Source organism: Uranotaenia lowii, chromosome 3, assembly GCF_029784155.1.
Source record: "Uranotaenia lowii strain MFRU-FL chromosome 3, ASM2978415v1, whole genome shotgun sequence".
Taxonomy (NCBI): domain Eukaryota; kingdom Metazoa; phylum Arthropoda; class Insecta; order Diptera; family Culicidae; genus Uranotaenia; species Uranotaenia lowii.
This window is the reverse complement of record NC_073693.1, coordinates 110,786,206-110,806,958: the sequence shown is the minus strand read 5'-3', so window position 1 is coordinate 110,806,958 and position 20,753 is coordinate 110,786,206. Positions and strand designations below refer to the sequence as shown.

Here is a 20,753-nt window from a genome sequence, read left to right as displayed (position 1 = left end):
ATATGACAAATATAATAACATGTTCTCTTCATACTGAAAGTCTTACTCGGTACAACCGTGTTGGATGTTTACTCTTGTATTTGAACTCGCCAACTGAGCAACACATATCGCAAGCCCATAGATTTGTCTTTGTCATATTTTGTCATTTTTTCTTCATATTTGCCATATATTTGTAACACATTCTTCATTATATTTTAGGATTTTTGTCATTTTTTGTTAAACTTTTGTTATTTTACTGTCGTATTTGTCATCATTTTGTAATTTTTTTAACATGTATTTAAAAGTATTTTGTTATCTTTTTATCTCATTCTTTATAATTTTGTCAGATTTTTGTCATTATTTTGTCAAATTTTTGTCATATTTTTTTCAGAACTTTGTCATATTCTAGCCCATTTGTCTTATTTTTTTTCAATTTAATGTCAAATTTTTGACATATTTTTACCATCTTTGAAATATTTTTTTTTAATAGTTTTATATATGTGTCAGTTTTGTGATTTTATTGTTAATTTTTTTTTTAACATTGTCATTTTTGTGAATTAGTTGTCAAATATTTATCTATATTAGTGAACCTGTATATAAGAGAAGTGACATCTGAAACACAAAATTCCAATCGAGCAAAAGAACTGTCAAAATCGATTCCAATCGATCCGAGCATTTTGTCGCAGAACTTTTACCTTTCTTATTGAAAACTCAACCAAGGAAGGTATTATGATTGTTGTTATAGTTTAAACAGATAATTTTTAAGCTGGTCATATGAATTTATGATTAGGAGCAATTTTTTTCAATGCTTTGGTGAATCTAGTTCCTTGTTAAAAAACTAACTGATTATTAACAAAATTCAAGTCATTCATACCGTTTATCGCGATCCTTCGGGCATCGAGTTCAATGTTGTTTTGTTGGATTAAAGGAGCGTTCACTTCAGAGCTTGAACATTGAGCCAGAAAACAGTGCTGGGGATTTTGTTGTCCAAGATTTCGGCGATGTTGCCACATATTTTATTTTAAGAGGGATCAGATGTCGCTTCTTTTATATGAAGGTTCACTAATCTATATATATATATATGTTCTGACAGGTCATTTTATTGTCTAATTTTGATTATAATTTTGTCATATTTTGTCAAAACATTTGTCATAGTTTTGCCATTTATGTGACATTTTTCTCATATTTTTGTCTAATTTTGTAATATTTGTTATATTTTTCGGTATAATTTTTTTCAGCACATTGATCGTGTTTTATTCAAAGTTTTGTCATTATTTTGCTTGTCATATTTTTGTCATAGTGCTTTCAAATTTTTGTCCTTTGTCAAATTTTAGTAATAGTTATTCATATTTTTTTCACAGTTTTGTTATATTTTTGTCATTATTACTTTATTTTTTAACACTTGTCATATTTTTGTTAATTTCTTTCAGTGCTTTTCTGCAGTTTTCTCAAAATTTTTGTTAAATTTTTGTCAATCATTTTTCATCTACTTTTTGAGCCCTTTTACTATTTACCTGTATTATGGATGATTCATGCGATTTTCAGTTATTTACTGCCCTTTGAATTAAGCAGAAACCGCCATCTTTGATTTCAAGATGGCGTCGAACAGCCAAATTCGACTTCTACTTATTGAGCCCCTTCATCGAATACCCAGATGTGGGAGTTTCATGCTTTTCAGTCACTTCCAGCATTTTAAAGTTGAATAGAAGGGGACATATTGGATTTGAAGATGGCATCGGACAACGAATTCCAACTTCTATCCGTTCAGCCCCTTCGCCCTATACACATATTGTGGCACCGGTCGTTTATTGCCAGTTAGATTCTGTTTCAATTGAAAAAGACTGACACCGCGTTATTTGTGAAAATCCACGCTAAAAAACCGTGCATTTTTCATAACCAACACAGAAACGGCAATAATATTTAAATAAATAAACTTTTGAAAAAGATTTTTTTATAATTATCATTTGCGATAAAAAATATCCCAGAGAATATCTTCAGTGTATGTCCGGATGAACTGGATGAATTCGCGCGATCGAGCCGGCTCTTCGCGAGAAAATTCGCTTGCACTGTGGCCGGTCGATGTTTTTTTCAACGTGTTTCAATGAGAAGCGGTTTTTCGCGCGAATTAGAAATTCACTTCGCACTGCGCTTCGCGCTCACTGTGAATTCGACCTTAGGGTACGAACACAGTGAGCGCGAAGCGAACTGCGAAGCGAAATATTCATTCTCCGGATGAATTTCGCAAGTTCGTTTTTGAAGGCCGGCCACAGTGCTCGCGAATTGCGAAGCGGTTCAACACTGAAAAAAACCTTCTGTGTTTTGCAAAAATTATTCACACGCGAAAAAATCTTTGCAAATTTATTTGCAGAATAAAAACTGTGAACGGGGAATACGTGCCGCGCAAAAAAACCGCTTTAATTCCGCATTAATTCCGAAAAACCAAGATGGCGAAAATGACAAAAAAAACTCCTGAAATCGCATAAAACACCCATAATTGTGGTATTAGGTGAAAGGAATCAATTAGTAGAAGTCGAATTTTGCAGTCTGACGCTATGAAACACCATCTTAAAATCCAATTCGGCGGCTTCCGCTCAACTTTAAAATATTTCAAATGACTGAAAATCGCATGAAAACAAATCTACCAAAACTATGACAAAAATATAAAATTATGAAAAGATATTTTACAATATTATGACAACACAAATTACGAAACGCTGACAAAACTTTGAGAAAAATATGGCAAAGGTGATAAAAATATTAGAAAAATATACCAAAATTTTGATAAATTTGACATTAAAATGGCAAAGCCATGACCAAAATATTAAAAAAATCTGACAAAATTAATTAAAATTGACTAAACTAAATAACAAAAAAATTACAATGATAACAAAACACGAAATAAAAACTTTGACAAATATTTGACAACATTATGGAAAATATGACAAATGAAATATAAATGACAAATATATTTATTTGTATTATGTATTTGTCATCATTTTGTAATTTTTTTTACATGTATTTAAAAGTATTTTGTTATCTTTTTATTTCATTCTTCATAATTTTGTCAGACTTTTATCATATTTTTTTCAGAACTTCGTCGTATTCTAGTCCATTTGTCTTATTTTTTTCATTTTAATGACAAATTTTTGCCATATTTTTACCACCTTTGAAATATGTTTTTTTTATAGTTTTATATATGTGTCAGTTTTGTGATTTTATTGTAAATTTATTTATTACTCTGTCGTTTTTGTAAATTAGTTGTCAAAATTTGTCATATTTTTCGGTATAATTTTTTCAGCACATTTGTCGTGTTTTATTCAAAGTTTTGTCATTTGTCATTATTTTGTTTGTCATATTTTTGTCATAGTTCTTTCAAATTTTTGTCATTTTTCAAATTTTAGTAATAGTTATTTATATTTTTGCCACGCAGTTTTGTTATATTTTTGTCATCATTACTTTATTTTTCAACACATTGTCATATTTTTGTTAATTTCTTTCAGTGCTTTTCTGCAGTTTTCTCAAAAATTTTGTCAATCATTTTTCATCAACTTTTTGAGCCCTTTTACTAATTACCTATATTGTGGATGGTTCATGCGATTTTCAGTTATTTACTGCCCTTTGAATTAAGCGGAAACCGTCATCTTTGATTTCAAGATGGCGTCGAACAGCCAAATTCGACTTCTACTTATTGAGCCCTTTCATCCAATACCCAGATGTGGGAGTTTCGTGTGCTTTTCAGTCACTTCCGGCATTTTAAAGTTGAATGGAAGGGGACATATTGGATTTCAAGATGGCATCGGACAACGAATTCTAACTTCTATCCGTTCAGCCCCTTCACCCTATACACATATTGTGGCACCGGTCGTTTATTGCCAGTTAGATTTTGTTTCAATTGAAAAAGACTGACACCGCGTTATTTGTGAAAATTCACGCTAAAAACCGTGCATTTTTCATAACCAACACAGAAACGGCAATGATAATTAAATAAATAAACTTTTGAAAATGATTTTTTAATAATTATCATTTGCGAAAAGAAATATCCCAGAGAATATTTTCAGTGTATGTCCGGATGAACTGGATGAATTCGCGCGATCGAGCCCGGCTCTTCGCGAGAAAATTCGCTTGCACTGTGGCCGGTCGATGTTTTTTTCAACGTGTTTCAATGAGAAGCGGTTTTCTGCGCGAATTAGAAATTCGCTTCGCACTTCGCTTCGCGCTCACTGTGAATTCGACCTTAGAAGAAAACGAAACGAACACGAAGGCACCAACAACAACAACTTCAACATGGCCTTGCTCTTGTCGTACGGCATGCCGCTTCGCTGGCTGAACGGCAACTGAACTGAATGGATAGTCGACGGCACCTCGGCCTATCACTTTCTTCCTCCATGCCATGGATTCGGTTCGGTTTTAGGTTGGGTTGGGGTGCAGTGGAACAAATCGAACCGCATAAGAACGGTTCTACGGTTCTATCTGTAACTTGCAAGTTTGCAAACGTCCTTCATCGCATCATCGCGCTGCATGCAAGCAACTTGCAGACTGTAGCTATCTTCGGAAGTGATTCTTTCTGTTCGGCTCAAGGGATTTTACCTTCGGGCTTGCAAGTTTGCAAGTGATCCTAACTTCGGAGAATCGTTTGAAATTTTCGGAACGTGCAGTCAAAGGATTTTACCGCGCGGTTGACTTTTACTTGCAGACACGTTCGACGCTCTGCACATAAGGGAGAAAGAATCAGTCTGCAACTTTGCAAGACGATTCTTTCGTGGCTGACGTCGGTCTGTTAGAATCGGCTAAAAGTCGTGCGCTGCATGCTACATGTAGGGATCTCTTTGCACCTCTGACTTCATGGTAAACTTTAAATCTTAACTTTGTTGAACTTTTCCTTTTTTCACACATTTACCATTTAGCGTGTAGAAGCAAACATTTGCGCACCATTTTTTTTTCTTCGGACGATTTTTTCGCGGTTGGTTTGGAAGGTTGTAATTTGTTTTAAGCAGTGAATCCGGACGAGTTTAGGATTTTGTGGCGGTCATGAAAAGTCGGGAGGCAATTGCTCATCTGCGGAGATGGTGGTAAGTACTTTGATTGCATGCATATTTTTTAGTAAACGATCTAACTCAAAGAATATTTCTTTCTAGAAGCTGACAGAATTTCCGGAGCTCCACTTTGGACGAGGGCAGCTTACGGTGGCTGACAAGATCGAGGTCTGGGTCTCAAAACGTATCGAATTTTTGCGTGGAGTACTTCTGAGCAGATGAGTCCATTGTGTGGACCACATCAATGAACTGAGCGTAAGCTGGAGCTCAAAACACATACGAACTACGTCGTCGATAAAGGTTCTAAGTAGAAGCCTTGGATTTTTATTTCGAGTGCCGAAAGATTTCAAGAACGTGTACTTCCTGAAGAACCTGTATTGCAGCACAGGTCGATCCTTCCCGAATATTCATCAGCTGTCTGGTGTCCCTACTACCAGAACGGTACCGAGAGGTTCGAGGCTATCCAGCGGCGCTTCTCACATTATGCCCTCAGACACCTAAACTGGCAAGACTAGTTTCACGTGCCAAGCTACGAACATCGATGTCGTCTCATAGACACTGATACTCTTCAAGCCCGAAAAAATGCAACACGAGCCTCTTTCGACGCCGATCTACTGACATCGCGAATCGATTGTCTTACGCTACTGGAAGCTATGGACTGGGAAACCAGGACCTTCAACTGCATGTTCCAATTCGATTGAACAACTACGGAGCCAATAATGCTTTCATCAGTGTTATGAAAACGTTCAACCGCTTTTCCGGGCTCTTCGACTTCGACGTTTCGAGGAATGTTTTCCGAAGAAAAGTTATAAGTATATAGAGAAATCGTTTGTTAGATGTAAATTTTGTGTAATTTAATTTCTAATTTTAAGTCATCATTTGGACCTATAGATAATTGGTATGTTGATTAAATAAACAAATAAACTCCACTAGCAACTGCGGTCGAGAAGACTTAGCCCTCGCACGAAGTGTAACCTGTACCTGACGCTCATTAGATCGGTTGTCCTACACTCTAATTCACCTTGACTCAGATTTGAAGGAAAACAATTCAAAATTCGCCAAAACTGGGAAAACTCAAATTTTGATTAGAGCGGTACAATTCAGATTTGAATAATGGTGGTTTTCGCGCATTTTGAGTTGTTTTCATTCGGGCACGCATAGATGCCGTTTGAATGGTCTGAACGAAAACTACTCAGAATTTTATGGAATTTTCGAGCAGAAATAAATCTAATTTTCGATTTCAATATCAAACCGAGTCATTTGCGGGATGAGCACCATTTATTTTCCTAAATTATATAACCTTCCTACATTTACAATTTTATCTGTTGGTTGCAATTTTTTGTCTCCTGCAATCAGTACCCGGCAAACAAAGTTGTTTATCTAAGCTGCCCGCGTCTTTTAGAAATTGGTCGTCCTCTTTCGACGGATCCATCGATCTGGTTTCCGAGCGTTTTTGCAACGTAGATGATGAACTCAAAGCATTAACGTGTCGGCTGCTGACTCTTCTTCGGGGTTTTCAGTTCGGGGGGATGGATCTTGAAGTGGCATCCGCACACGGCACACCATGGTGTTGCTGAAATAAAAAAAACGGATTTAAACTATTCGTAGGGGAGAGTGGGGTAACTTGGGCCATGGGGAAACGTGGGCCACCTCAAATATCTCAGCTGTGTGTTGAGATAAAAATCCCAATCCAACTGTCATCATCGTCGCTTTGCGTAGTCATGTTTTTCTATATGTTGTTGACTAATGCACGTATCATATGCTTCTTTTATGAAACTACCCTAGAAAAATGCACTTACATAATTAAACAAGCACCCGCAAAATTGCATCCGTGCGAGACCTCAAGTACATAACAAAAATATGCTCATACGCTTATGATCTTGGTTTTGTCATGTTCTTTCACGTGGAAAAGGAATTTTTGATGAAACATAAATAGGTCACACAAACGCAACCAATTTCCAAATCATTGCTTGTGGGGAAACGTGGGCCACTTATATTTTGGTGTTTTTATACACGTCCAGAACTTAAAAAACGTTATTACTGTTTGTAAAGTTTTCTTATGCCAAATGAAGAATTATGAAAAATGTTTTATCCATCTTTTCTAATGCGATAGAGACGAACAAAAATCCTATATATGGAATTTTGCCGAAACGTTCGCGAGCCAGGTTTTAGGATCTATTCGATCATACACAGCTCACTTTTTAGTTTCCTCATCTGAAATCGCTTTAAAATAACTAAATAAATTATGAAATTTCAGTTTTGGCTCAATTCATTAACTTTGCACGTTATCTAGTCAATTTGGAACTGGTGGCCCACGTTTCCCCACAGTTTTTCAAAATAAAAAAAAAATACTTTTTTTAAAACAGTCAAAACTTGAGAAATTAATGTATTTAAAAAATAACAAAAAATGGCTAATGATACCTCAAAAATGTAGAAAACATTTCCATTTATTTTTTGAATTTAATCGTTTCTCATAAAGAAGTTATGAAACAAAGAAAAAAAGTGGCCCATGATACCCCACTCTCCCCTACTTAATAAAAATGATTATTTTAATTACTTTTTTGAATCATGGGGAATGTTTGGCTGGAGTCACTGGGGCGGCTGGTAGCCTCTGTTTGTTAGTGCCTGCTGCCGTTGGTTATAGCTGCTGATAATGGGATCAAAATATATAAAAACAAATCAATCAAACAAATTTTAGAATTTTACCCGTCGCCCCGTCAAACCAATGAATTTTGTTTTCAACCGCTCTGAGTTGTTTTCATCTGTTTGTGCTCGAAAAAGTGTGCGTCTTAGCTAAGTCACAGAATTTGGAACTCACTAGATGAAAACAACTCAAAATTTTGAAGGTTTTAAACTCAGTTGTTTTCATCTTCATACATGATGCGACTCCTGAACGGAAACAAATCAGTCTCTGAATAAATAAAAATTACCGTGTATTGCTCGAGGAGGACCTGCGCATACTCGGAGTATTCAAGCGACGATTGTCAAAAACCATATTTGGCGGCGTACTGAGTACGGAGTGAGGAGGCGAAGGATGAACCGCGAGCTCGTGCTATTCCACTGCGAACCCAGGGTCCAGAAGGTGGCAAAGGCTGGACGAATACGCTGGGTAGGACATATTGCAAGAATGCCAGTCGACTGTCTTGCAAAACATGTGTTCGCTAGGAATCTGGTAAGCGCCAGATGATCAGGGCGCAACGAGAGATGTGTTTAGACCAAGAGGAGCGTGATCTGGCGAAAGTGGGATGCCCGAGAAATTGGAATACGGTTACCATGGACCGAGTTATTCCGCTTGCTCTAAACGTTTTGTGCTGGTCCCTATTGAGCCCAATTGAGCCCAATCAAGTTTTAGCTTGACTATAGACTTCGGAAACGTCTACTGTTCGGAAAGACTTTTCTGTGCTATCCTAACCCGAGGTATCGAAGCCATCCATGATGTGTCCTTGGACAACTGTCTAGACATGATTACGACTGCTTTTCTATCAAAGCCAGTCTCCGGCTAACCAACATCGACACGTTTCAAGATCGTACGGGCGCTACATCTACCCCATTCGTCATTGACCTCTTAACTAAGAAGGCCGACTTAAGAAGCTTCCGTCATGCAACGTATTTGGGAAAGCATATATGGAGACAATGCATATGCCAGTTATCAGAGCTCCAAGGAAACATACGAACGTCAAAGACAAACTCCTAACCATTATCAGAAGCGGAAACACAACGGGGAGGGCTTTAGCTAAACGTTTTTTTTTTGCGTATTAGTTTTAGCACCCCAGTACCATTGACTTGTTTGCATCCAAGTTCTTGATGAAATGATAGATGTTAGGACCGCTTTTTAGATCACCAGTTTGATGCAGCTCTAGTTGGCCGCCTTGATTGAGGGATAGTACCGCCACCAAGTTTTAACAAAGCACCAGGATTTGTATTCTGGTCTTGCACGTTACTTTTTCAGTCACAAAATGTCCAACAAACAACTATCACCAATCGATTTTTTCGGGTTTTGCACTTCCCTCCTGAGTATATATGCGCAAATTCTGATACCACTAATGTTATGGGATCACCTGACAGCTTAGTTTATCTAAGAGAAATACCACTAAACCCTAACTAAATTTTGTTCGCAGGTTTAGTAATGTTGATTACTATTTTGTTTTATACGCAAAAAGAATTTAGGCCTTGTATCTTGTGACATAATCATTCCACAGTTTTTCTGTTACCCGAGACAAAATTACAAAAAAAAGAATAATCGGAAAAATAAACAATTCGTTTATTTTATAAATTTTGCTAGGTAATACTTGATTCGTTTTCTTCGTTTCCTTTTTGTTGTTGTTGTTTTTTTTAATTATTATAAAAACTTGAAATAAATTAAAATATCGTCAAACTCCTTCTTTTTCCGTCACCCTATAACAAATCCTTTCCAGTGCTTCCAGTGTCTCAGTTCCTTGTATAGCTCCGTCCAGCGACCCTCCTGTGAGACGAAACGGTTTGTCACCCCATAGAGATCATAGTTAGGCGACAGCGAAAAGCGTCGGATCGATTCCGTCAGCAGTGCCTTGACTTCGTCCAGAACGATCGTTTCCGGTCGTCGACCCTCATAGGTTCCTATAAGAAAGTGATTCCCAAAATTAGTTGGACAAAGCTGAATACGGTGCTCCGATACTAACCAATCAATCCAACGACGATGGTATCATTCTTCCCGGGTAAATCGGTAAAGCCATGCTGACCTTCCCAACCTCGACCTTCATAGGTTTTGCCGTCGCCACCGATCAGGAAGTTAAACGGGATATGCGTTCCGTTTTGAGTTACAGCTTCGTTGTGTACCTGACGAACGTATTCGACGCAATCGGCCTGTCCGTAGCACGGTTCACTTCCCGTTTGAACGACGATCACATTTCGGATGGCGGACTTCACCAGGGCTTGCATACCAAGTTTCGCCGAAGGAAGTCCTGTAACTGGCGATTGCTGTCCCGACATCCAACCATTTTTCTCGACCATGTAGAAGGGATGCGACACCGGCCATGGTCTTGGGACTGAAATATGGAATTTGTCAAACATAGCTCAGAGTTTTGTTACGATCCCTACTTACTCTGCAACACCATCAGATACACGGCTATAACGATCCCAAGCAACAGGCACAGAACTAGGGCTAGGATAGCCAAAATGGCCGTCGTTTGAAGACGAATAGTCTGATTCGCATAATTCTGCTGCTGTCCTCCGTTGTCAACCTTCGCTACCTTCACCAGTAGTGGAGTGCCTTCGCCAGCTTCCAGGTCACATTCAGATGGGCTACGGCTGACAGGGCTCTTCAAACGGTTCGCACTTCCCACCGCTGCACTGCGAGCTGTAAGAACAAAATCATGAAAATTACTGTAGCATCGCCGTTTTCCAGCCTGTCGGTATCATGCTGGAGATGCTCAAAGTGCTTCTCCGCGCATAGCAAGAGTTGAGCGTTCAGCAATATGAGCATGACTGGAATGGTTGCCCTACTTGTCGTAGTTTGTCAATTTTCTGATTAGGAAAACGTGAATTATGCAATACGTCCATTTTGTTTAGACTGCAGATTGATAAGATTCTTCCGAGCTTTGAACACATTGTATTTACACTGATTGTGAAAACATCTAGGTTTGTTTGAAAACACACTCGAGGTAGAGGAAGTTAATCATTTTAGTGTCTTTACCCGTTAGGCAGGAGTCAAAAATCAAAAGAAAATTTAAGGATCAAGATTTCAAAGATCAGATTCAAGAATCAAGAATAATTTGATTTTAATGTCTTTATTACAGGTAATTTCAGCTAAGAAGGGTCAAAAGTCAGGTTTACTGTACATTGGTATAGAATCGAGAGTTAGGACCAATAAATCACGAATCAGGGGAAATGTGTCATGGATCAGCCAAGAGACGTATGATTCAGACTCGGATATTATATAAAAAATTGAAATTATTATTTGCGATCGATGATTTTTATTTGAATTTATATTACTTTGATCACACATAAGATGCTTGACCACACACGATACAAACATATTTCGCTCGAACAGAAACGATTGCTGCAACACTTTCATTTGTGAATAACTTTTGAATGCACAGAAATTTTTTTTGACTATTATGTGTCACTGAAACTGCAACCTTTAAAATAAATCAACCTGTAATTAACAAAACTTTCAATTTTAAATTGTTTTCCTTGAAAGTTAACGAAGATTCATTTATTATTACAGCAAATGTCCTGTAAAAAGTTGTACACTGAAAATTAAGTGTCACATAATTTGTTTTTCGACCTGTAAAATAACGGTAAATGTCCTGCTCCTTTTTGTTACAGGACATTTGCGTAATTTTACAGGAACTAATTTTTGCTGGTTGGATGGATAAAAATTGATGAAATTTTCAGAGATACAGCCTTATAACGCAATGCAAAGTTTTGTGGCAATCTGTTAAGTGGTGTTTCAGATAGCGTTCAATATTTAAATAAATTCATTGATCAAAATTTTTGGGCAGGGTTGTGAAAAATCTATTAAAGTCTTAATGAGAGACCTCAAAACAGCTGCAAATCAACTATGCAACCAAAATGCATGTAATAAAACGTTCTAGAAGTTCAAGTAAGCTTAAGTTTGAATAATCGTAATGATTCATTCCATGACGGTATGAGAAGTCAGAGCTTCAATTAAGCGCAATTCGAGCCTTTCGATTTTTCTGTCTTATTCGACCAGCAAACAAAAGAAAAACAGGTCAAATATCGTGTCTTAAAAAAGCTGTCCACCGATATAATAAACAAAATACGACGATCAAATCGTGCGAAAAATGATAGACCCGAAAGCGGGGTGAGAGTTTGAAAAAAATCGTGGAAAAAATCGAAACAACCTTTCTAGCGGTCATCTGACGGATCTTCTGTCAGAGATTTTTCGTTTTCAAGCCTCGCCTGAAAGTTCCGGAGAAGAATGGGAAGAAAAATAAAAAAAAACTTGGTTTTTTTAAATAAATTAATTTTCAATGAATTTTTTTTTAATATGCCATGTTTTCGCCACGCCATTCAGAATCCAGTATAATAAAACCGTGAAAATCGTCATTTTTAACCGAGAAAGACATTTTACGTATGATAAGGGGCCGTTCAGATACCACGTGGACAAAAAAATTAGATTTTTGACACCCCCCACCCCCTCCGTGGACAAGCGTGGACATTTGGCAAACCCCTACCCCCGTCCCCGGATGTCCACGTGGACAGATTTGAAATTGTTCTTTTTTCCAAAAACTCATTTGACAGTTAGAAAACATTACTTTTTGCCTGTTTGTTATTGGAACGGCTGATTAGAAAAAAAAAGAAATAGCATTACCTGATATAAAATAATTTAAAAGTTTTTAAATTTCTTAATTATCATATTTATTACTTGCTTTCAAGTAGTTTTTAATTGGTTAAACTTAAACTGGAAAGCTTTGTAATTTTAAGATTCAAACAGTAAGTATGTCCACGTGGACATGACCCAAACCCCTACCCCCCTCTCCGTGGACAAGCGTGGACATTTCCATACACCCCCCCTCCCCCTAAGTTGTCCACGTGGAATGTGAACGGCCCCTAAGTACATATTATTCCAAACCCTCAAATCTGCGGCTTCGATTTTTAGGATATCGATATTTGTCTATGGAATGTTAAAGAATTGTCCTATAAAATAAATCTTAACTCGCTGTAAACCACATGTTGACCATTTTCATATTTATAGGCATCATGATCTGAATGGATATTGATCATTGCTAACCACTAAGTTATTAATAATTTCCTGATTAAAATAACAAAAAAGTGCTTTTATCTAAAAATTAGAAAATTACGCCTTTAAGTATGCAGTGAAAATAGGGCAGTAGACAAACTTTCAGAATTCATTTTGTCTGACACTTATAGACTGTGAAATGCAAACTAAATGAATATGGCCAAAAAATCAATGGAACTTTTATCTATATATTTTGCACGATTTTTGCCAAAGCTTAGTGTACCCTGATCAAAGAATCAAGTCTTCTTTAATAAAGGATCAATTCTCCTTTAACTTAGAAAATATTACAATTTTTTTAGTACCACGAAAACGCTTCAAGTTTATTTACGGGTTCATGCATCGAACTAACTTTTGCAGAGAATGCAAAATACAACGATCTGAACGAGTTGTCAAAAAAAAAAAATGAAAATAATAAAAAGGGATCAACTATCGCCATTCTCCCCTATAATTGAAGACTATGTTTAATGCAAACAAGACTTGACATCAGGGCCGGATTCAGGCATCGGACGACTTTGATCAATTTTTCCCTACGAATCATTTTTTTCAATATGCCAACAAATCGAAAAGTAGCTAAAATTTTTCACTTAATAAAATTAAAGATGGATATTAAAATATTTTTATTTCATCGTTGATTGCTTGGCTTCATCGAAAGCAGGATAAATATTTCCCTCGTAACAATTGGGCCTAACGTTAAGATTTCAGACTTGGTATTCACAATAAAAAACAAAAAAAAAGTAAATTCAAATTCTATGGATATACGGATATAAGTGTTCCGGAGTATAATTCGAACCCTGAAATTAGATTTTATTCAGAACCACAATTCAGTGTCTCAAATTAAAATAATATCTTTAAATAATTATTTGACAAACAAACCATAAATGCATTCCATATACAATCTTGAGAAACAAAGTTTCAAGCCAAATAAGGAATTTAAAATTCATAATATAAATTTTATTTAATTGTTTACTCGTTTTTATACAATGTGTTGAAATTTGGAAAAAATTGATGCAGATTTTTAATTCCATATATTTGATAGAGCAAATGCCGGGAACTATTGAAATTTAAAATAAGTTGCTTAAATTGGTCCAATACTGATATTCTTTATTGAATTTTCATTTCAATTTCTTACTTAGCTATAAATAAAAAAAAACAGAAAATAACCTTTTCTATCTTTGATTAGAAATTTAAATTGAAACAACAATTTTTTCCACTATTGAGTCTATTATTTAAATTTTCTTCTTGCTGAAGTAAATATCCTGAATTCAGCATATCTCGCGTGAGCTTTCATTACGTCGTATGGCATAACCCCAGGGGCTAAACAACTTTACTTGTTTTTTTATTAAATTGTGTAACCTATCATGGCCGTAGGAAGAACCGTCTCATGGGGGAGGGGGGTTTGGTGATCAATTTTTTACTATGTTTTTTTTTTTGCTGAATCAATTAATAATAAAAAATAAAAATGTTTATACTATTTGATTATTCAATTTTAAGTGTGTTAACATTAACAGGTTTTCCAATAAAAAAAAATTTAATATATATCCTCAAATTTTGAGGTTTAAATCTTTGAAATGGAAAGCTAGTAACAAGTAACAAATAGAAATCTTAGAAGTGGCTAAAATAAACTGGTGAACCTAGCTTATTTATTTATTTGATTTGTTCATAAATTTTTTTTCTTGAAACCCGTCAAAACAAATCAAATTTTCAAAAGTTCAAGTAATAGATTAAAATTGCGTGGTTCAAATCTAATCCTTGTGAACTCATTCCAAGTTCTATACTTTAGTTTGGCTTTTGAAAAACTGCAACTGCAAAAGTTAAACAATACACAAAAATATGGAATTCCCTGCTATTTGTATTACAGGAAGATAACAGAAAATATTTTCCTTCGATAATGAATTTCATTAATAAAATCATGTGGGTGATTTAATAATAAACAATTTTTTTCTCAACCACAGACAAAACAAACTCGAATTTTACCTTCAAATTTTAATTTTTACCTGAGTTATGTATTCTAAATGTTGAAAACTTTGAAATTTTAAAATTAAACTAACAATTACAATTATAAGCAGTCTTCAAAGAGCAACCCATGTGCGATGTGTGAAGAAGTTTATAAACACACTTGAACTCTACCATCATAGTACGTGTTGAACTTTCTCATCTGTAAACATATTTGAACTCAAGTGTAGTGTGCAAGATCGAGTTCATGTTCAAAATGGGTACGCACTCACATGTTTAGAATGCAATCACAGCAATCAAGCATTGGTATAAAATATCCTGTCCACAGTATTTGTTTTGAATTTGACTATTTACAATAAACTTCTAATGCACTGCGACGTTCGAAGTTTATGTGAGTGATGGTATTAAGTATATTGACCGGGCCTCCACATCTGATTAAGATCGCAGATTACGATCGTGCTGAGAAGGTTGTTACGGAGGCGGTTGGGGAGGATTCAAGGAAGGATATAAGGCGATCATCGAGCAGTATCGTTGCAGGAAATTTTAATACTTTATGAGAGCTTTTTTTAAATTGTTCTTTTTAACATTTTTTAGATCAGCGGTGATAAGAAACGGATTGTATGGAATCATTTCCGATAGAATCTGGCTGATTCAGTGTTGGGTGATGTTACTTCATTTCCCTCCTTGATTCGAAGATGCTATTAAGGCGCCACCTCAAAAACGACAGACAACCATTTTGATCTGGAAAGTTTAGTCTAGGCCACTACTCGGCAATTTATAAGTATTCGATCTCTTTCAATATACATTCCCCAACGAAAAAGTCATCTTGATAGTTTCATCTTGATTGTAAAACTCATTTATGAGCTGAATCTTAACCTTAATTTTGAATATTCATTCTAAATCTTAATCCTGAACCTGAACTAGAAATTTGAATAATAGATTTGTATTCGAATTTCAATGCGATTTCCTAAGCATAGAAAAACTATTCTTGAATTTTGATTCCAAACCAGCATTTTCATTACAAGCCAAGATTTGAATTTTTTAACACTCTCAATCACCTGTAGTTTAAATTCTGATGTTTTGGGTTTCAATCTTTGTCTTTTATTTTTCTTATAACTTTTCCTATACTTGCCAATTTAAAATAAAATGTGAATAAAATAAAAGATATAATGAACCCGATTATTAGTTTTCAATTCTGGATCGCCATTTTGAAGTTTCATATTGTTTGTATTTTGCAAAAGAAATAATTTTCAAGAATTGAGTTTAATAACTCCGAATAAAAATCAAACGAAACCCAAGATGGTTTTTTTATATTTGTAAGATTATTATCTAAATATTTAAAACGCATATGAGTTTCGAAAATTATGTATCCAATTCTGAATGAAATGCAAAACTAAATTTGAGCGATTATAAAACAGCTTTCCATTTATATTTTTTAAATGATGATTTGAACCGAAAATCAAGAATCCTAGACTAGATACAGAATCCGAAATATGAAAATAGAAATGCAATTAATATTTCAATAATAGGGAACCAGAACCTCTGGAATGAGAATAATCCCATTTAAAATTTAATGTTCTGAAACAAATTTCTCTAACTAGCAAGAAAATTTTTAGGGATTAGTTTTCGAGGTTCAATAATCAAAATTTGAATAAGAATTTTAAATTTTTAGTATGGAGTAGAATACATCGCTTGCTTTTCTGGATCCTCATAGAGGGTCGGGGTTAAACTTCCCTCCCCCCCCCCCTTCCCATTCCTACGGCCATGTACTCTATTTAGCTTTATTTTAAGAATTTTTGTTAAAATTGTGGCACAAAGAGCTGAGATATTTCAACTTACATGAAATAATAAACATACTTTTTGAATTGTTGTCGTTGTTTCCCAATCCGTCCTATAGACTCATCTGTTTCACCTAAGTTTAAACATTGTTTGCTTTCAAAAAAATTTTTTTTCATATTATCTTTAGATTGTAAAACATAGGCCAAGGATTTCTGATGCTATTAAATAGTTGTCTCCTGTTTTCAACCTTTTCTTAGTTGTTGCTTTTGACAATTGCCTGTCGAACAGTTTTCATTAGTATGGATTGTTAGATTAACATATTTTGGGACATTCTGCGTGAAAATTAAGCAAAAATTAAGTTTGACCTTAATTTTATGTTGATTTTAGTCAATCTCGCCTAAAAGCAGAGTTGGGCACACGAGGTTTAAACAGTGCGGTTAATAATAATTTCATGACGGATGAAATGGTTTCAAATTCAAAGTTTTTAATTTTGGATCCACTCAATTCCGTGTTTTTTATTTTTCACCATCCCATAAGAGTCTAAGAAATTAAGAATTCAATGTTTTGTTAAGTCTAAACTTGAAAACTCATAAATTGATAAAGAGTATCTAAGTAATATTCGGAAATCTGAATCGCTTATTTCAATTTTAATTTTAATCAAAAAAAAAAGTGTTACCTTACCTAGGACCTACAATCTGTCTACAGTAACGTTGATTAACAGAGTTGAAATTCATGAAATAAAAATGACTAAATAACAAAACAAATTAATAGCTTTCCTTGATTTAACATTGTACTAAACAGTTCACATTTTGTTATTCAAAATTAATAAGTTTTCAAACCTCAACAGTCAACGTTTTTTTCAATACAATGAAGACTTAAGAACAGATTTTAGTTAAGGATTAAACAAACCTAGACTACGTTAGTTTGAAATATTACCAATGTACCGTATGAAACTACCACGCTTACGATTTGACTCATTTCGTTTGTGTCGAAATTCAAACGAAATCTAACTAAACTAAGCCGCCGTTGACAACTTCCTGCCCCAAATCCCTTGGTAATATAAACCTGTAGCTGCACCAACTGCACAATTCAAACACTCGCGTAACAATATTGTTAGTGACTGCAGCCGTAGCTTCTAGGTTGCAACTCGTGGTGCAATAATCTTGGATTTATCCCATAAGATGTGTGATGATCCCGTTGCAATGTCATCAAACCCATCATGATGAAGACAAACAAAAATCGGGCCGAACTAACCAGAACAAAACGAGGCTTATCGCCAGTTAGGTGGTTGCTCAACGTCAGATTGTCTCTTTCCCTAAAGCGTTTTACCTTCAAGTAGGTTGACGCGTTTTCTAGCTTCCAGCCAGTCCATTTCCGTCGCCATTATTGTTGTCGTAGGCAGGGCAGTCTTATCGAAATGTTAATATTTGCCGAGCGAGAGTCTACAATTGCAGCATCCGAGAAGCGCGTGAAAGTGTAGCACTTTGAACAAATTGACTTCTTCACTACTATACTTACCTGAGGAGTACATTGTGTTCTGAACTATTTCAGACCTTCGGAAATCCTAGGAGATTTTCCGGGGAAAGTTTCCGCCATAGATATCGAGGAAGCACTAGAGTCAAGGCCTGGTTTTATCAGCCTTGAAACTATACGCGATCTTCACGACCTTGAAGCCTGGTCGCTGGCAAAAATTTGCTACATTCAAACAGACCTAATTTGCCTTTTTTGGAGGCGCTTAAGTCCAATCACTTAAAGAACGGCTAAACTATGCTTAAGCTACTTTTCTGGGCGCCGGGGCACACGCGATCAAGATGTTGCTTCAAGGAGGCTCTCGTGGGAACTGCCTATTCACAGCGTGCAAAGTTGTCATCGGAGAACTCCAGAACAGATTTGCACATCTTGGAATTTCGACCACTTCTCGTTGCAAATCCAGCGGATCGTAGCGCAGCTGATGATGATGACTTTCGTTGAGGTTGAGGTTTAGCGATCGCGAGACGTTCAATCAATCAAGCAAAACGAACCTGCTGCCGGTGATAATCTCTTGAACTATCGGACTGCAATTGTACTGCGCGCTCAATATCATCTGAATTGATGCAACCGGCTATAAGTTGTGCATCGGAATATCAATTTACTACTGGCTTCTGTTGTTTTAACGTTGCAACACAATGTTCTGCAAATTGCAGTTTCAAACTATTTAATCCAGAAAAAAAGTCGTTCGTTTCGAGAAATGCTACCTTTCCAGGGAAAATTTTGAGCTACCTGTAGCTAGTCTAGTGATATACTAACTAAACCCGAAAAAAATCTGAACCTTAGGTTTGAGTCCGCTGCACGCTCTTTTCTCTGAGATGACTTGACTTGTTTGCGCTATTCTCCCGCCCGCCACGGCAAATATTTGCGCTTTCCGGTAATCTTCAGATGCAGCTAGACTTGCGGTAGGGAAGCAAACAACACGTTTTATATCATTACTTTCATAATCTCAAAGTATTGTGATTAGAAGTTCTGATTTCAATTTTTGTCCATACTCATCTATACTTGTGTGCTGAATTTAAATTTTCCGTACAACGGAATGAAAAACCCAATTCTAAACTCAAAATGCTGCGTTCTGTATGTTTGTATGTTCCTAAATAACAGATTTTTTTTTTCAGGGATTTTCAGCCTATTGGATGATTCATCCCATTCCTTAATAACAGAATTCGATTTCCAGAATCCAGAATTCAAATCTGGTGTTAGATTTCATCCATAACGGTTCAAGGTAAGCTAACTGTTTAGCTTAGCTTAGCTCATGCCAACCTTAAATGATTAACAGATTAAAAATTTTCTCAATCAATAATCTATATATATAAAAAGCAATTATCTGTATGTTTGTTTGTTTGTTTGTTTGTTTGTTTGTTTGTCCTCTATAGACTCAGCCGTCTTAAGAGCTAGAGATCTGAAATTTGGCATGGATGCTCATTAGGACCAGGAATGATGAAAAATGTTATAGATTTTTGGATGACCCCTTCCGAAGGGGGTCGTCCATAGAAGACAAATATTGTTTTCGCGTTATTGACGTTATTTTCCGTCGGATTGTGATGAAAATTTGCACTTGAGTGTTTTAAGAGACGAACAATCGATTACAGTTATCAAATTTAGGGTCAGGGGTCGGCCAAAGCGGTCGTCCATAACCACTGATTAATGTTTTTGCGATATTGGCTTTATTTTACATCGCATTGTGATGAAAATTTGCACATGAGTGTTTTGAGAGACGAGCAGTCGATTAAAGTTATCAAATTCAGGATCAGGGATCGGCCAAAGGGGTCGTCCATATCCACTGGTAAATGTTTTTGGAATATAGGATTTATTTTACATCGGATTGTTATGAAATTTTGCACATGAGTGTTTTGAGAAACGGGCAATCGATTACAGTTATCAAATTTAGGGTGAGGGGTCGGCAAAAGGGGTCGTCCATATCCACTGATTAATGTTTTGCGATATTGGCTTTATCCTACATTGGATTGTGTTGAAAATTTGCACATGAGTGTTTTAAGAGACGAACAATCGATTACAGTTATCAAATTTAGGGTCAGGGGTCGGCAAAAGGAGTCGTCCATATCAACTGATTAATGTTTTTGCGATATTGGCTTTATTTTACATTGGATTGTGATGAAAATTTGCACATGAGTTTTTTGAGAGACGGGCAATCGATTATAGTTATCAAATTTAGGGTCAGGGGTCGTCCATATCCACTGATTAGTGTTTCTGCGATATTGGCGTTATTATACACCGGATTGTAATGAAAATTTGCACATGAGTGTTTTGAGAGACGGGCAATCGATTATAGTTATCAAATTTAGGGTCAGGGGTCGGCCAAAGGGGTCGTCCATATCCACTTATTAATGTTTTTGCGATATTGGAGTTATTATTGTGATGAAAATTAGCACATGAGTGTTTTGAGGGACGAGCAATCGATTTCAAGTTTCGAATTGCGGATCAGAAGTCGGCTGAAGGAGTCGTCCATACTCAACTTTAAAGTTTTTGCGATTTTGACGTTATTCTACATTGGATTGAGATGAAAATTTCCGCATAGGAGTTTTGAGGGACGCTTTTTTGCTTTCAGGTTTCAAATCTTGACTCAGGGGTCGGCAAAAGGGGTTATTATCTGTTCACTGTTTTTACGATATTCTCTTGACTGAGCATAGAATTGAAATGAAAATGGTAGTTTAACAGAAAAGATAATTGATTTCAGGTGTCAAGTTTTGAATCGTGGAAAAAAGGCCGCCCATATT

The 20,753-nt window shown here is 36.0% G+C and overlaps 1 protein-coding gene across 2 annotated transcripts; it reads right to left on the bottom strand.

The window, feature by feature from the left end:
• Positions 1-9,251: 9,251 nt before the first annotated feature.
• Positions 9,252-18,759, bottom strand: LOC129757520 (peptidoglycan-recognition protein 3-like). 2 transcript variants are annotated; one of them, XM_055754789.1, is made up of 4 exons: positions 18,007-18,759; positions 10,093-10,347; positions 9,671-10,036; positions 9,252-9,608 (listed from the first exon to the last, which is right to left on the bottom strand). In XM_055754789.1, the coding sequence occupies exons 1-4, from the start codon at positions 18,017-18,019 to the stop codon at positions 9,403-9,405; spliced, it is 840 nt and encodes a 279-aa protein (XP_055610764.1). In that variant the 5' UTR covers positions 18,020-18,759; the 3' UTR covers positions 9,252-9,402. The 2 variants fall into 2 exon arrangements, with proteins under 2 accessions (XP_055610764.1, XP_055610763.1); XM_055754788.1 differs by lacking the exon at positions 18,007-18,759 and adding an exon at positions 17,433-17,574.
• Between the last annotated feature and the right edge of the window lie 1,994 nt (positions 18,760-20,753).

Excerpts from the sequence above, each read along its gene's own strand:
- LOC129757520 (XM_055754788.1), bottom strand. The coding sequence starts at position 17,466 with ATGAGTCAAATCGTAAGCGTGGTAGTTTCATACG. Across the intron at positions 10,348-17,432 it reads AAGCGTGGTAGTTTCATACG|CTCGCAGTGCAGCGGTGGGA; the intron begins GTACATTGGTAA and ends TTGTTCTTACAG. Across the intron at positions 10,037-10,092 it reads GTATCTGATGGTGTTGCAGA|TCCCAAGACCATGGCCGGTG; the intron begins GTAAGTAGGGAT and ends TCCATATTTCAG.